Source organism: Lipotes vexillifer, unplaced genomic scaffold (assembly GCF_000442215.2).
Source record: "Lipotes vexillifer unplaced genomic scaffold, Lipotes_vexillifer_v1.1 scaffold149, whole genome shotgun sequence".
Taxonomy (NCBI): Eukaryota; Metazoa; Chordata; class Mammalia; order Artiodactyla; family Lipotidae; genus Lipotes; species Lipotes vexillifer.
This window is the reverse complement of record NW_006779962.1, coordinates 3,402,072-3,419,158: the sequence shown is the minus strand read 5'-3', so window position 1 is coordinate 3,419,158 and position 17,087 is coordinate 3,402,072. Positions and strand designations below refer to the sequence as shown.

At 54.4% G+C, this 17,087-nt stretch overlaps 1 protein-coding gene across 1 annotated transcript in view; it reads left to right on the top strand.

Annotated features, from left to right (window-relative positions):
• Nucleotides 1-4,927: 4,927 nt before the first annotated feature.
• AIF1L (allograft inflammatory factor 1 like) overlaps nucleotides 4,928-17,087 on the top strand; it is a 15,084-nt gene continuing 2,924 nt past the window's right edge. The window contains exons 1-4 of the mRNA XM_007453125.1: nucleotides 4,928-5,035; nucleotides 11,404-11,470; nucleotides 14,046-14,087; nucleotides 16,365-16,527. Coding sequence (XP_007453187.1) covers nucleotides 4,928-5,035; nucleotides 11,404-11,470; nucleotides 14,046-14,087; nucleotides 16,365-16,527 — 380 coding nt within the window. The remainder of the gene's footprint in view (nucleotides 5,036-11,403; nucleotides 11,471-14,045; nucleotides 14,088-16,364; nucleotides 16,528-17,087) is intronic.

Below are 17,087 nucleotides of genomic sequence, written 5' to 3'. Positions count from 1 at the left end.
TCTGCCGCGCGCGGGAAGCGGGCGCGAGCCGAGGGCGCGCGGCCCGGGGGAGACCCCCGCTTCCCCGGCCGCCTCTTTGTCTCCTCCAGGAGGGAAAGCGTTCGGTTTGCTCAAAGCCCGGCAGGAGAGGAGGCTGGCCGAGATCAACCGGGTAAGCGCGCGCCGCCGCCTTCGCTTTGCCAGCCCCGCCGCCTCCGAGGGCAGCTGGCGAGTCGGCCCTACAGCTCCCAGCGCTCCGCGGGTCCCACCTCCGTCTGCGCGGCTGTGCCTGCCGCAAAATCAACCCCCCTTCCCCTCCACCCAGGCTTCCCCCGATTTCTTTCCTCCAGCCCCCTCCCTGTGCCTCCAGGTAGGTCCCCCTCCACCCCGTCCACCGCCCTGTGGTCTCGGGTTGCAAGTTGTTACTCGCAGACTAGGGAGGTAGGGCCCTCCCAGGAGCTCTGATGCCAGCCCGGCCCACCGGCCCCTGGCTCCCCAGGAGCCGGCCTGGGACCAGCTGCAGGGACTTGGCGCTGGAAGGGACCCCTGATGTCTCGAGTAATTCCCAGTTTTACAGCGAGGGACGGAAGAGAGGCTCGGAGAGGCGAGGTGGCTGCCCCTAGATGGCACAGCAAGTCTGGGTCAGGCTGCAGTTAGAACCCTGGGCTCCAGACTCACAGGCCAGTGCTCTCTCCACCCAAAAAAGGTTGGCCTCCTGCCTCTCCCCCCCCCAACACACACACACACACACACACACGCACACACACACACACACACACAAACTCCTCTCTCAGGCTTTTAGGAAAGGTTGCCTTAGAGACTTGGTGCTTTTCATCCTGATCCTAGTGGATTTCTAAAAAGAAATCCTTCCGGCTGTTGCCAGGCACACAATGGGACGTTTTAGACCTTTGCTTAAACACCATTTAAATGGGCTTCCCTGGTGGCGCAGTGGTTGAGAGTCTGCCTGCCAACGCAGGGGACACGGGTTCGTGCCCTGGTCCGGGAGGATCCCACAAGCCGCGGAGGATCCCACATGCCGCGGAGCGGCTGGGCCCGTGAGCCATGACCACTGAGCTTGCGCGTCCGGAGCCTGTGCTCTGCACCATTTAAATTCTAGAAGATAAGGAAAACTGTTAGGGCCTGCGTGGATTGGCCAAAACTCAAAGGCAGCACAGCAAGACTGGGGCTCAGATCTGGTCTCCATTATGTACCAGCTCTGTGGTCCCCAGCAAGGACCTCTCATCACAGAGGCAGGGTCTCCATAAGGGCTCCATGAGGGAAGGCATGCTACGTGATTGGTCCAGCATCTGGCACAAGAGAAGACCTCCATGGATGGTACTAGGATTACTTCTTGAGGAGGATGTCTCCAGGTTTCCTTCTAACCGGTTGCAGAATCATGCCCACTGAAACAAGGCTGGACATTTCCCCTGCAGCCTCCCCCGGGCCACTGGGCACCCAGCTCAGAGTCCCAAAGTGGAAAGCTGGTGAGGGTCAGCAGGGTCCTCGTGGAGTCCATGTGGAGGTGGGTCCACGGGCGGCAGCACGGTTGTAGTATAACTCTCGACAGGGGCTTGCAGTCTTTATTCCCTCCTTGATTTCCTTGGACTGCCTAGAGCTAGGCAGCCTGCCTGGTTTCATTCCACTGGCCGTAGGAATCCCATGGAGGGTTCTGGGGACCCCAGGGTCCCTCCAGGTAAACTCTGGCCTCCTCATCACCATCTTCATCTGGCCTCTTAGTGCCATCTTGAGCACAGCTGAAAGGGAGCCTGGGCGTCTGGCTGGGGCTCTTGGGGGTCCAGGCTGCTGGGCTCCCCCCCCCGCCCCAGTTCACTCTGCAGCCAGCTCAGCCTTGGTCTTGGCTGCTTTGGCCCTCTGGACAGGAGCCTGGAACCCTGACCTCATACAGCCCCCTGGGCCACTCAGCAGGCTGGGTTCCAAGCCAGTTGAATCCACCCACAGCCAGAGGACCCCGAGCCAGAGACAGCTGGAGATGGGGGAGAGGGGATTGTAGTTGGACAAACCAGAGGAGCTGAGAGTGTGTGGGACTTTCCATGCCAACCCTGCCCTTGGGGAGATGGGGGGATTAGGTGGGGTGTGGAGGTGAGGCCACAGGGCTGTTTTGGGAGGTGTACTGGCTTGGCTCAGAAAGGGGAGGGGCTGTGGCTCTCTGGGGCTGGTCTGGACAGCGCTGAGATTGGGGAAGGTGAACAAGAGGGGGCTGTGTCCAACCACCTCGGGACCCCAACGCCCAGAGAGGGCAAGCAGCTGGCCAAGGCCACACCGAAGCCAGTGGCAGAGCTTCTAGCCTAGCGTCCTTTCCCTGACTGGATGCTACTCTGAGATCCACCGTGTGAACCGGGGCTACTGTCAGGTTGCTGGGACCCAGGCTCTGGGCTCCCGGAGGAAGCAGGCTCCAGGATCAAACCAGAAACTTGACCTGCTTCCCACCACAGCAGGTCAGGGTGGCCCCACCATAGTTTAGAGTCACAGGCGGAGGGGGCTGTTCACTGGCTCTGTGACCTTGCGCAAGCCACTTGAGATGATGGTAGTAGGTTTGTTGTGATTTTGCAGCAGAGATAATCTATGTAAAGCACACAGGAGAGCTGGCTGCTGTCTTGATTGCTATCATTGGTTTGTTTGGGACTTAAAAGTATGGGAGTGGAAGCCCAGGGGCAAGGTCTGAGGTAGACTGGCTGCTCAGCCTGGACCAGACCCCTTTGTCTGGCAGAATCTTATCTTTCCCTGTCTGAAATGGGAGCAGAGCCCCCTGCTCTGCTCTAAGTCCCTACAGCAATCAGAGGAGATGAACAGACTGAAATTCCTTGCAGACACTTCAGGGAGTCGCTGTGTTTGAGTGTCTGGGTCGGTTTTACCCACGGCCATGGCCATGGTGGAAGTTCCCTTGGGTGGATGGATTCTGGAGGGAAGCACATTGGCAGTCCAGATTGCCTGCCTTTGGGGGTGCAGCTTCACTGCCCCACTGGAGGGCGGCTTCTGGGGGGCTGGGCTGAACAGCTGCCCCAGTGGTCCCATGGAAGCCAGAAGGCGTGAAGGATGGGGCTTCATGACTCACTATATGTGCTTGGGCACCGCTGTGCCTGCTGCCTGGGGCAGAGCCCAGCCTGGCTATGAGCTCTGGAGGCTTCTCTGGGCCAACAGTTCCTCTGGGGCCTTTCTCCCCGCTGGGATGGGCCAGCTTCCAGAGTGCAGCGGGGTAGCTCAGTCTTGGTTATTGTTCTTATAAGGGATTCAGGAGTCAAGATAGAAGGGGTCTTGGGTGGACCTAAAGGTCCTGGTGGAACTGTATGAAAATGCACTTTTTTGGGGTTTCACTCTAGGTTTTGCTCTCATTTTCTGAGCCCTTGGCGTGTGCCAGGCATGCTTCAGACATTATCTCGTCGGATGCGCACTCCAACCCTGCGAGCGTCTGTTCCCATTTTGCAGGAGACGAGAGTCAGAGGGCCTGAGTAAATTGCCTGGGTTTAAACAGCCACACTTGAACCCAGCCTCTTCTCTCCATTTCTGAGCTTGATTGGGGCTCCTCTGTATGTGCCCGCCCCACCTCCGGGCTGTATGTGTGTGCGCACGTGTGCTCGCGCGTGCTCTGCACCACTGGAGCGGGCAGGACCAGCGCGTGTCTCCTACTCCCCCACATAGCTGACATTCCCCACGCCCTGATGGCATGGCAGGTGACCCTGGGCCAGCCAGAGCCGGCCTTATATGGCAACGGGACAAATTCCCTCCAGCTTCCCACAGGGACAGAGGGAAGCTGTGGGGCTGGGTGGGTGCCCCTCAGGGTGCCCTTAGCCTTGGAATGGAGCAGGAAGACACTGGAGGATGGCGAGAGCCGTGGCTTTGCACCGGCCAGAGGCCAGGATCTTTAGCAGAATAGCATGAGTGGTGCCTTTGCTCCGGGCCTGGCACTTGGCATAAATCATCTCACTGACTCCTCTCAATGGAACACTTGATTAGATAGATGCCCAGCAAGAGTCTGTAAACATCCCCATGAGACAAGGATTACTAAGCCTCCCATTTTACAGATGAGGAAACAGAGCCTCAGCCAGGTGAAGTCACCCAGCCAGGAAGTGACACAGCCGGGATTCTGTCTCCGGACGCTGCCCCTGGCCCGCCCTGGCCCCTGTCCACCAGGTGGCTGTGGCCTCGCTGTGACACAGGCCTCTCTTGCTTATGTGGATAAGGATCTCTGGCTACTGTCCTGCCCTCTCAGCCATCCTGGGTCGAATGAAGGGCACTCAGCATTCCCTGTAGCATTTCGGTGCCTGATGGTTATTTCAGAACCCACGTGGCACCTGTGCTGGGAAGAACTGGGTACGGCAGGCTGGATATCTCTACCTGGGGTAAGGCTTATCCCCAGCCCCTCCCCCAGCAGTGGGAGACCTCTGAGACCTGACCCAGGCACTACACAGGTGTGTCTCTTTTCCTGTGTACTGGCAGTGCCACCCTGTCCCTGCCCAGGTGAATGTGCCCAGCTGGCATCACCGGGCACCCGTCTCTCTTGCTCTTCCTTAATATATTATAAGGGAGATGGTGATAAGGAGCCACGTGAGCCTCTGAGGATTCAGTGTCCCCGCAGGTCCAACCAGTCTCGACCTCGGTGTGGCCATGTCGCAGGAAGCTGGAGATGGAATTTCTGCAGGGTCTGCTTCATTTGTGTAGTCAGTGGGGGTGTTTTTCTCCAGCTGCCCCATCTATTGGCGAGGACACAGAGTCCGGATGAGGCCCCAGAGCTGCCGTGGGGAATGTGAGCCTGCTGTCCTCGTGGGTGCACGTTACAGGCTCCTGCTACACGCCAGGCACCAGGCCGGGCATCTATGGCCTGGCCCTGGCCCTTTAAGAGCCTGTGGGCTGCATCAGAGGCCACACGGCCAGGCATCGTGCCACCTGTCCTTGGGGTTTTCCCCCAAGGCTTCAGCCACCAGCCCCTTGGATGGCCTCCGAGATGGTGCTATCTGCCAGCCCTAAAATTCTGCTGCGGCTAATTCATAAAGGCAAGCCTGGAGGGCCGGGAGCAAGCATCCAGGAGCAGGTGCTAGAGGTACCAGCCCAGAAAGAGAGTTAAGTCAGGGTGGGCGTTGGGGGGTGCAGGCAGGTGGCAAAGGTCTGGAGGCCAAGACACAGCAGGGGCTGCCAATCTCTGCTGGTTGGGGAAATAGCCCCTCCTGGTCATGAGCACTTGGACGGGGCTCTCAGGGGGTGGGGGGAGCCTCTGATGTGCATCAGAGGTTGTAGATGACCAAGAGAGGCAGCAGTGAGCCCATGCAGCTGCAGGCACCGTCCCTCAGGGCTGAGATGGGGGCACTCTGTCCTCCGTGGATGGCCAGTCACGGCCAGTTCAGCCAGGTATCCAAGGACAAAGCAAAGTTTGCCCTTGAGGAGGAATGACCAGAGGGTCAAGACTCACCAGGAGGACTTCGTGGCACAGTAGGGGACAAAGAAAGTTGTGGGTGGGTCTCTTCTCTGCCCTTCCCCAAGAGTTGTCTCTTGGTGTGGCTTGAGTTTGGGCGATCCAAACGCACAATGATAATCGCTAACCGTTAGTAAGTATACTAGGAGCCAGGCTCTTTCTATGCAGTTCGCTCATTTAATCTTTACACCAACCCAGTGAAGAGGTTCTATCTTTATGATTCCATTTTGCAGATGAGGAAACTAAGGCCCAGAGTGGTAAAGCAAGTTGCCCAGGGCCACAGAGCTAGTAAGTGCTGGAGCTGGGATTTGAACCCGGGCAACCCAAGTCAACCTCCCTGCCCTGTCCCTCTGCCTTGCACGCCCTGTACTTGCCTAGAGGAAGGATGGTTTAATCAAGACCTTGCCCTCGGGGCCTCAGTTTCCCCAGCTGTTGAACAAAGAGAACAAGCTGGATGCTCTGAGGAGTCCCTTCTGGGTTCTGTGACTGGGTGGATGTTGGAACAGCTCTGCCACCTCCCTGGGCCTGGCCTGTGGACACTGGCTTGAGAAGTGACTGCCTGGTTCAGAGCTTCCTGTTTTCAACCCCAGGCCCCTCCCTGCTTGCATTTCCTGGCTCTTTGCCAGGGGCTGACCAGGCCACCAAGGCCTCTAGACTTGCCACTCTCAGAGCCCAGGGGACCCCTGCATCCCTCATACCTGGAGGCCCTGACAGCAGTTTCTACAGCCTGAAAAACTTGTCTTTTGGGACGGTGGGTTGGAGTGGGAGAGGGGCTAGAATAAACCATCTACACACACACCCATGCCCCTAGAGGGCTATAAAGTGGTTCCCTGGCCTCTGGAATAACATCTTTCTGCCCAAGAGGAAAGGTAACTCCCAGTATTGACTTTCTTTGCCCAGAAACCTGTGGCCAGGCCTTGTTTGGGGCAGGGAGGGAGCTGGGATGCTGAAGGGAGATAGACCTTGAATTGTGAAAACGTTGTGATCTTTAGTAAGTTGAGCAACCTCTCTGGGCCTCAGTTGTCCCATCTGTCAAATGGGAATACCCAAAAAGGAGAAAGAGCAACCATAACCAGCCTAAGTTAGGGGAGGGGTTTCCTTCCTAATCTATTTAATAGTCAGTGATGGTCTGGATGATGAGCTGTGGGTTGTAAGTGGACTGAAGGTATATAAATGTTAGTCGATGATAATAATAATAAATGGCTAACATTTATTTAACATTTACTAAGTGCTGGGCACTGTGTTAAGCACTTTAGATATGTTTGCTTACATACTGTAATTCTCAGGACAAGCCTATGTGGTTAATACTTTTATCTTTCCTACAGTTGAGGATAATGAGGCACAGGTAAATGAAGTCATTTTCACACAGCACTAAGTGTGCTCAGACCTAGGCATTCTGGCTCCAGTTCGCCCTCTTTTTGTTTCTGTCTTTGTTTTTCTTCCAAACATCTGGAGTGACTTCTAGCTCCATCTCCTCTGCCTGGGGGCCCAGAGTTAGGGCAGGGTGGGGCGGGTACAAGGGATCCGCCCAGTGGGCGTGGCTGTGCCCTGAAGCTGAGCTAGGATATGGGGGGAGGACCCCTGGAGGGAGGAAGCTGTGGGCTGTGCATGAGCAGGAACCAGGAATCCAAAGCTCGGAGGTGGGGTGGGAGCCGGCAGCCCAGCCAGTGGAGCTCCTGTTCCTGCCACACGCCTTCCTGCCTCCCCGGCCTCCTGGTCCACACAGCTGCCCCAAGCCCTGGGTCAGCAAGGGCTGCCCACCCACATGTGAACGGGTCAGCTGCTTCTCCCACCCCCGGTCACTCTGTGGCTCAAGCATTTGTCACTGTTGGCTCTAAGGAAATATGTGATTCCAATCTCTGAGGCCTCTCCAGCCTCTGTCATACACACACACATGCATTTGCCAAGCTGCCTTTTCTGTTGCAGGGCTGAGAGTGGAGAAAGTCATTCTGGGCTGAACGGCAGTCTTCTCCATTCATTCAGTAATGTTTATTGAGCACCTGCTGTACGCTGGGCACTGCTGGGTGCTATGCATCCGTGGGGCAGAGACAGTAAACACATCCTCCTGGATGTGTCCTGTGACCAAGGACCTGCCTCCTCTCAGCATCCTTCCAACACCCACCTCCTTGGGTCACTTCTACTCCCCAGCTCTCTGCAGGCAGGGAACCCAAGCAGCCTCTGCAGTGGAGCTTAATCCCAGCTCAGCCACCTGTGAGCTGTGCTGCCTTGATGAACAAGTTGTTCATCCTTTCTGAGTCTCAATTCATTGACCCTTCCTGCAAATATTTATTGAGCACCTACTATGTAGAACCCAGCAGGGGGAGACAGATAATGGACAACACCCTTAATAAGCAATTACACTGTAAATTGTGTTAGGAGATGACTCATCATGGTATAAAAGGTGTTATCTTAAGATAGATTGGAAGTGGAGGAGGGGACTCCAGTGGACAGAGTGGATGGGGTTGGCCTCATTGAGATGGTGACAGTTGAGTAAAGACTTGAAGGAGGTGACGTGCAGATATGTGCGCTCCAGGCAGGGAGCAAAGGTCCCATGGTGGGAGCACGCCTGGCATGGGAGAGGCATAGAAGGGAGGTCAGGGTGGCTAAGGCACCCACTCTGGTGGAGAGGGGTGGGGAGTTGGGGACAAAAATGAAATACCATGTTAGATGGTGATTGGTGCTAAGGAGAAAACCGGCTTCATCAGCGAAAAGACAATAATCCTGGAAGCCCCGGGGCTGCCGAGAGCATGGTCCTGGGGTCAGGTCCAGGGAGGGGTGTGGCTATTAAGCACCCTGTGGCTTAGGCTGAGCTCTTGTCTGTCTCTGTCTGTGTCTCATTTGTCTCCAAGACCCAGGACCATGTCCTGCCCCTCGAATCCAATCTGTCTGGATCCCTAGAGGTGATCAGTGTATATTACAGATAGGCTCCAGGCTGGTGCGGGATTTCGGGTCAACCAGAGACTGGGAATTTGGAGGACCCCCAGGTCTTTCCCCAGAGGTTCCCAGATGTTGAGCCTTACCTGTGTTCTTACCTGTGCCTCCCCAGGAAGGCTTTCCAGTTCCTAATGTGGTGAAGTGAAGGGAACACAGGGACAATGTGGTGAGTTGAACGTAGGCTAAATGGGTTCCACTTAAAAATTTGGAGATTGTGAAGTTCCTACTTTTACAAAATATCCTTTTCTGAACTCGTGGCAACAGTCCATGGTCATTATTTAAAGTCTTTACTTGGCAAAATAAAATCTTGGAAGCCCAATATTAGCACCTTCCCCCACCTTTTTTTGGGGGGGGGAAATGTTTCTTTCTGCTTTACCCCAGAGTCTGGGAACCATTGGCCGATTTGTACCTCCATTGGACAGATATGGGATCTGTGACCCCAGGAGGTGCCTGGGTTGCTGGGTTGCTCAGGGTCACAGACAAGAGTTAATTGCCCTACTTTGGGTCAAGGAATGGGGGTGGGGGCCTCAGTGGAGAAGACCTACGAGAGGAAGCCAAGAGGAAGGGAAGGACAGACAGAGCCAGCCGACAGGAGGGCAGCCTCCCAGACTGCAGGGGAAGGTTCCAGCTCCGTGGAGCTAAGTGCAGGCAGGGCTGTGCATGGCGCACGGTAATGAGGCTCTGAATGAGGCTGTGGCCGAGCCAGCCGGACCCCATGGGCCCTGGAGTCTGATGGACATAGGTTCCAAACCAACCCTGAGCTTCCCCAGGGCCTGGGGACCCTGGACATGTTATTAGCTCTCTGGTCCTCCTGTTCTCACATGTAAAATCAAATAACAGTGGCTGTGAGTATTGAATGGGATAACATAGTGCCTGCCAAAAGCAAGGGGTCTATCAGAGGACCCCTGACCCAGCGAGGGAAGCCACATTGGCGGGGGGTTCCTTCTACTCAGTCAAAGAGTGCTGAGTTAGTGTGGAGGAACTTGAACCCTGGAAGGGATCAGATTCTGCCCTACACAGAATTGTACCTACTGTTTACTGAGCACGGACCCTCGAGCCAGGTGCTAACTGCCCGCAGTGGGTTGTCTCGATTGAGGGGTAGGTGCCTGAGGAGGTGGGTACCCGTGAGCCCATTTGACAGCTAGTAAGGAGGGGGCTGAGGATCCAAACCCAGAGGGCTTTATCCTCACTTAGGTTCTTGTCATTGTCCCATTCTACATTCCATTTACAGTGACTGGAGAGGTAGTGAGTTCCCTGTCCTAGGAGATGTGTAAGTACAGACTTGGTCATCATTTAGTGGGAAATGACGGCAGGAATTTAGAAACATATTGAGTGATTGACCCAGATAAATTTTTTTTCATTTAAAAGATCATTTATTGAACTACAAGTGCATATTTGTATGGAATGTTCCAAAATTTAGAATTAGAATTTTTTTAAACCCCTCAAAATTAACTTATAAGATGTCTTTAGTTGGCCTAGTCATAGCAGGAAAAACATTCAAGAGAATGGTAGAAACCCCAAGTTCAGCATAATGATTACCTCTGGGAAGGAAAAGAAATTGGATTAGGGAGGGGCAGAAGGGTCCTTCAAACTGTGTATTAGTTAGACCTAGATAACATTTAACATCATTTTGTTTTGTTTTATTTTATTTAATTTATTTATTTTTTGGCCATGCTACGTGGCATGCAGGATCTTAGTTCCCCGACCAGGGAACGAACCCGTGTCCCCTGCAGTGGAAGTGTGCAGCCTTAACCACTGGACCACCAGGGAAGTCCCTAACATCATTTTAAAGAGGGACTTCCTGTAATTTAAATTTATCCTCAAATTATCCTTTAGGATAAGGACCTTGTCTTATTCACCTTGGTCTCACCTGCTCCCTGGATGCCTAGAATAGAGCAGTGTATACTGTGGTTCCTCAAAAACTGTTGAAGGAATGAAGGAGTCACAGCCATGTCCAGTTGACTCAATGAGGAAAGCAAGGTCCAGGGAAGTAGAGGGGATTTGTGGACTCTGGTGCCAGGATGGGAACACACCCTCTGTTTCCTCATCTGAATGCAGGTTCTAGGGACGCTTAAAGATTAGCAACAAGGCAAGTAAGATACCTGGCCACTGCGCCCAGCCTAGCAAGTGCTAATTGTTAGTTTTTTGTTTTAAAGGCGGGTGAATACCTGCTCACTGCCCATCTTTAAATGTCAGGGTTAAAGATAGATGCAGGCTCTAAAGTCAGACAGAGCTGACTTGAGGTTCTGGCTCTGTGAACCTCAGTTTCCTCATCTGTAGAATGGGAGTAATAATAGTTGCCACCTCTTGGGCCCACTGGGAGATCCGGAGTGACCGTGTGGGTAAGTGCTTCATTCTGGGGGCTGTTGTTAGTCCCTTCCCATCTCCTCCCAACTCCATCTGGTTCTGAAAAGACTCATTTGAGTCTCTCCAAGCATCTGAGGGGAAGGTGGGCCCTGTTTTACAGGTGAGGACACAGGTGAGAGGGTAAGTGACCTCTCAAGCAGTGGACAGTTATTTTCTGACTAGAGAGAGACTAATAATAATGATATAGAAGTTGCTGTTTATTGGGCTACTAAGATTCATATATACGCTCTCCTTGGATTCTCATGCAAGAAGAAGCTGTGATAGTTATACCCATTTTGCAGATAAAGCAACAGAGATTCAAAGAGGGATCAGTTTGTTCAGGGTCACATAGCTAGGAAGTTAATGCCAGAGCCAAGTCACGTGTCTTTGGTTGCTCATGGCTTCATGGATCTTGGAGCCGGGGTGCCCTGGGGGGAAGCCCAGGTCCCTGCACCCTTAATTCAGAGGTTGACTGAAGGTGTTTAGTCTTCTGCAGCGGAACCTCTGGGCCCCACCCCCAGCTGCTGAGCAAACTTCCTACCCATGGGGTGGATTGTACCCATCTGCCTCTGGGGGTTGACAGGAGGCCAGGACTACCACTGCCCTGCGCGGCCAAGCCCAGCCACCTGGCGGGAGAGGAGGCGATGGGCAGTGTGCCTGTGCGTTGGTGAGTTCTGCCTGCTGACCCCTTGCTCAGTGCTGTCCTCTCTCCTCTGTAGGAGTTCCTCTGTGACCAGAAGTATAGTGATGAAGAGAACCTGCCGGAAAAACTTGCAGCCTTTAAAGGTGAGCTGGGGCTGGCTGCCCACGCCCCCCCCCTCCCAGGAGAGCTGGGTGGGCCCCTCCACCCCCTTATACAAATCCTCACCCACAGGGCCAGGCTGCACCCATGCTGCATCCACAATACCCCTCTTCCCGACGGGCTGTGAGACGGGATGCCCAGCCTGGGGGCACAGGCCCCTCGTCCCTTGCCTGCAGGCCCCGGCCTGCCCTGCCCTTCCCTCCCTTCTGCTGCCCAGCAGGGCTCAGGTTGGCTCCTGCCCGCCCCTGCCCAGGCCCTGCTCGCTCCCGGGGCCCCAGCACACAATCAGCTCTTTGTAGCAGCCCTTGTCTCTCCCCCTGCGCGGTGGAGCATCTTGGGAGCCCCTGCGGAGAATGGACGTTTGTGTCACCACAGTGGGGCAGGGGGCAGAGTTTCTGCCCATTGAATCTCAGCAGCACAGGATGAAAAGAAAACAGGGCCCGGGAGTCCGCGCGGGGAGGGGGCGGCATAAAGGTCCTTCTGTTCCGGGCCCTGGCGCTTGGTTCTCAGCCAGTGGCTCGAAAGGAGAGGAGCTGGGCACATAAGGAGTGGGACAGACCCACCTTTCCTGTCCGGGAGATGCACTCGCGCTGCGGGAGCCCTGGGCGCGCTGGGGGACCACGTGAACATCCTCCAGGCTGCGTCCCCCCTGCCCCCCCCCCAGAGTCTTGGCAACGTGGACACCCTCCCTGCTCCAGGGCAAGGAACCTGCCAATGCTCCTCAGACCGCTTATAACGTAGCCATCCTTAGGCAGGACACCAATGGCTAAGCATTTGCTGACCGTGACCTTGTTGTGTTCAGGGTTGCGATCTTCCTGCCTCATCCCAATCCAGCCAGGAGGGAGATGGTGGGAGCTTTAGTTTACAGATGAAGAAACTCAGGCTCAGAGAGGTGGGGTCATTTGCCTGGGGTCACACAGCTCACCTATGGCAGAGTTGGGGCTTATACCCATATTGGTTTCACTCCAAAGCCCCTGCTTGTGACCATTACACAATGGTGCTTTTTACATGGGGAGGAAGGAAGGGAGGAAGAGAGGGAGGGAGGGAGGAAGGAAGGAAGAGAAAGAAAGAAAGAGAGAGAGAGAAAGAGAAAGAGAGGGAAAGAAAGAAAGACGGAAGGAAAGAAAAGAACTAGAAGAAAGAAAGAAAGGAAGGAAGGAAGGAAGGAAGGAAGAGAGAAAGAAAGAGAAAGAAAGAAAAGAAAGAAGAAAAGAAAAAAAAGAACTAGAACAAAGACACGCCCACCCCTGGCTGGTTCCCCAGCCCCATCCCTCTGCCCCTCCCCCTCCCAGCGCAAAGCAGGAGCAGCCAGTCCATTCCCTTCTCTCTGGATACCAATAGGGTCACTCTTCAGAGGTGGCTCTGAGAGGAGGGACAGAGGTCCCAGGGGTCTAACGACCATTCTCCTTGTCTTCATTGGGCTGTAGGATAAGGGTCCATCCTGGGACCACAGGAGGTTACCTTGGAAGCAAAGGGACTACGGAGGTTTCAAATCATTCACTAATTTGATCTCCAAATGAGCCTTACTAGGCACCAGGCCATTTGGGGCCTGGGTACACAACGGAGAACACACAAGACGGCCCTTGGCCAAAGGAGCCGGTGTCCTAGTGGGGGAGGGGTGGTGAAGAGAGAGCAAGGAAGTAGAAAGCGTGTCAGATGGTAGCAGGTGCTTTGCGGGGGTGACTGACGGTGCCCAGTTAAAAAGGCTTGGGGGCCCTGAAGGCGTGAGGAGGGGCCCTGAGAACGCCTGGGAGGAACATGCCAGGCAAAGGGGCGGCAAGCCTGGGCTCAAGGGTCACTGGGAGGACCTTGGCTTTCTCGTGCTGGCTGCTGGTGCAGAATAGACCCTGTGGCTACTCAAGGCCACACGACTTGTTTGCACCCACTGCCTTGTCAGGAGACACCGAGCTCGTTGCTCTGACCCCTTGATCAGGGAGGTTTAACTCAAAGTCTGTAGGTGAGGTTTGCGGGGAGGGTCCCCGCGCCCCGGGCACTGTATGTGCCACTCTGTAGTCAAGGGCAGGTCCGCGGGCATTTCTCCGGAGAGAGCATCAGATTCTCAGTGGTAGCCATGAGCGGCCGCCCCCACAACCACCAAAAGTTCAGAACTACAGGGACTTCTTAAATTGGGGGTTCTCCCACCTAGCTGCCCATCTGAATCACCTGAGATACTCTGAAAACACACCAATTTCTGCCTCCCAAATCCTGCGGATCTGCATCTCCAGGGCCGGGAATTTATTCCAGTCACTTTACAGCCGATTTGGATGCAGCCAGCCCACACTGGGGGCCTGGGAGGAAGCCGCTGGCCTTCTTGGTACAGGGTCAGAGTGGCCCCCGGGCACCTTTCTCCAGGGTGCCTGTGAGCAGGTGATGCAGGTGGGCAAGCCCTTTTCCCAGAGACAATGGTTTTCCCCAGAGGAAAGACGGGACTTGTGGGGTGAAGAGGGTGGTGTGGGCACCCTGGGGACCCAGCCAGCTGCCCTCAAGGGAGTCACTGGGACCCTGCAGGGGGCAGCCCTGCTTCCCAGCTAATGCCAGTTTTTGCTCTGTGATTTCCAGAGAAGTATGTGGAGTTTGACCTGAACAACGAGGGCGAGATTGGTGAGTGAGGCCTTGGGTGAGCCGGGGGGTGGGGTGGCGGAGAGTGCTCCGTGGGTGGGGGGTGTGGGCGTCCAGAGAACCCCACTGACTCACCTGCATGGGTGAGCAGCCTGGGGCTATACTTTGACGGTGACAAGCACCAACTGAAGCTTACCCGATGGGCCAGGCCAGCCAAGCTGGCCTTGAACTTGTCTGCCTTTCACCCTGGATCCCCTGCCCCGCAAACTCCTCTCCCCACTGCTTTCCTCCCCGACCCCGCCTCCCTGCCCACACCCCAGCCTCCCACCCCAGGTGCTCCCCGGACTCAGGATAGAGGTGCCACCCAGCCCAGGGCTGGAGATGCTCAGGCTGTTGCCACCCTGGCCCAGGGGGCTGGCATTTCCTTTGTCCCCAAGCCTGTCCTTCCATTTGAACACTGTCCTGCAGTTGACAAGGGCCTTCCATGGACATTGGTCCTCTCTTCCAGCAGACCTTTATTGTGTCCTGCCGTCCAGGCGCTAGGGGTGACAGACACCTTTTCCATGGCACTTACGTTCGTGACCATACCTTGACCTTCACCAGTAGTGTTATGACACGGTCAAGGCCGGTTTAATTGTTCCCATTGTATGGATGAGGAAACCGAGGCTCAGAACGGTGAAAGGACTTGCTTGGGGCATGTGGTCATTAAGTGGTAGCCAGGGCCCAGATCCCAGCCTGTGGTTTCTGAGTGGGTTCTCCCTCCAGTGTTTCTCCCCCTCCTCTGTCTTCTCACATTTTTCTCCTTTTTGAATATTTTTATCCCTTTTTTTCCTTAAAGCGATGTATCAAATGAATACATCGTCATCATAAAACGTTTTGCAAAGCACAAAGACAAAAATACATCACCACAATCCCACCTCCCAGAAATAACTGTGATAAAGATTTTGGTTTATATCCTTCCATTCTTTGTTCTAATCACAAACACTGTTCGATACCATTTTAGGACCTCCTTTTAAAATTTTGTACAATATATTGTTAGTATTTTGACATATAATCCATTTTTTTAAAAATATAATTAATGGCTGCATGGTATTCCATTTGGGGACAGACTATAATTTATTCAGCCAATGCCTTAGTATCACCCATTTAAATGATGTCTGGTTTTAACTCATTGATAATCCTGTGAAGAACGTCTTTGTACACGAATCATTATCCACATTGCTGATTATTTCTTTAGAGTAAATCTCAGGAATTAGACCTTCTGGGTCAGAGGCTTTTCAAGCATCTTGCCAAATTGCCTTCCAGAAAGGTCTTGCCAATTTAGAGTCTGGCCAGCAGCGTGTAGGAGACCTTTCACTTCTTCCTGTAGAACGTTGCCCAGCTTTCTTTGAAATGCCCTGGACATCCTGGCACCTAAGGGTCTGGCACCAGTCGTGCCGGCCCTCCCTCTCCGGTGAGCTGGCCCACTACTCCCCTGACCCTAAAATTGGCCCCTTGCTCCACCCGCACTCCCACTGTCCTTTGCTGACCTGACCCATTGTTCACGGAACAATCTGGAGGAAATTGCCTCAGATCTCGGGAGCCAGGAGGTCAGAGGCACCTACTCCTCAGTGTGTAGTGACTTTGGTGCCTCCCTTGTTTTTCTTGAATTTTGTTCTTTTGTTGGTTTTCCTGCCCTGCGGGATGTTCTTGGCATCCTCTCCATTCCAGCGAGGTGGAGCCAGGGACCGCAGGGTGGGAGTGGCAGGTGGGGAGAAGCTGCCACCGCGCCCTGGAAAGTAACTCCTGATGCCTGGGTCAGGCCGACTCCCTGACCCCACCTCACTGGGCCGTGACTTCCCGGGTAGCAGGAGCCGCAGGCTCACGGTCACCTGAACCTTAGGCAGCAGCAGAGAGAACAACAGAATGAAGAAGAGATGCTGTGTTCCTGGGCACCTGCTGTGTGCCAGGTGCTGCTGCTGCGTCCTCGCTCCAGATGATCCCATCAACCCATTTTACCACTGATGGGAGGAGGGGCTCAGAGAGGTTAAGTAGTTTGTCCCAGGTCCCACAGCTAAGAATAGCAGAGCTGGGTTCCAACCCAAGTCTGTCTGACTTTAGAAGCCCAAGTCCCTAACCACTAGTCCATACTGCCTCCGCAGAGAGCAGGGAAGATGTGATGGGCTCATTCTCCCTGGAGGAGAAAAGCTGTCGACTTGCAGTCTCCAGGGATGGACTCTCCTGCCGGGCTGGTTCTGGGCACGGGGGTGCCAGAGGGGAGCTTCCCCACTCAGCCCGGCCCCCTGTCTTCACTTAACGGCTCTGCTTTCCCTCCGGCAGACCTGATGTCTTTAAAGAGGATGATGGAGAAGCTTGGGGTCCCCAAGACCCACCTGGAGATGAAGAAGATGATCTCGGAGGTGACGGGCGGGGTCAGCGACACCATCTCCTACCGAGACTTTGTCAACATGATGCTGGGGAAACGGTCGGCGGTCCTCAAGCTGTGAGTACCTCCCGCCTCTCCTGGGACCTCTGGAGGCAAAGTCACAGTGTGTGGAGAGGCTCCTGGCTTGGGCGCCTCAGCCAGTCCCTAGCCAGGAGGTAATTCACTATGTGATCTGCTGGGCAAGATGCTTAATTTCGATGAACATGATTTTCTTATTTGTCAAATGGTCACATTAATATGTACCTTGCAGGCAACATGAGTCTGTAGCAGGACCTCTGGTAGAAACAGTGCTCAGTAAGTGGCGACTGTGATGGTGACGATGATGATAAAGGCACTGCTGAAACCTTCCGAGCCTCAGCTTCCTTGTTTGTAGCGTGACTCTACCACCCCATGGGGTTGTGAGCATAACAGAGTCAAAAACCGCCTCTAAAGGGAGGTGTCGTTCAAATTTTGATGCTATTTCTTGCTACTGAAACGACCTTGGGCAAATTACTTTCCTTCACCTATAAGACAGAGATGGTCATAAATATCTTTTTTTTTTTTTTTTTTTTTGGTGGTATGCGGGCCTCTCACTGTTGTGGCCTCTCCCGTTGCGGAGCACAGGCTGCGGACGCGCA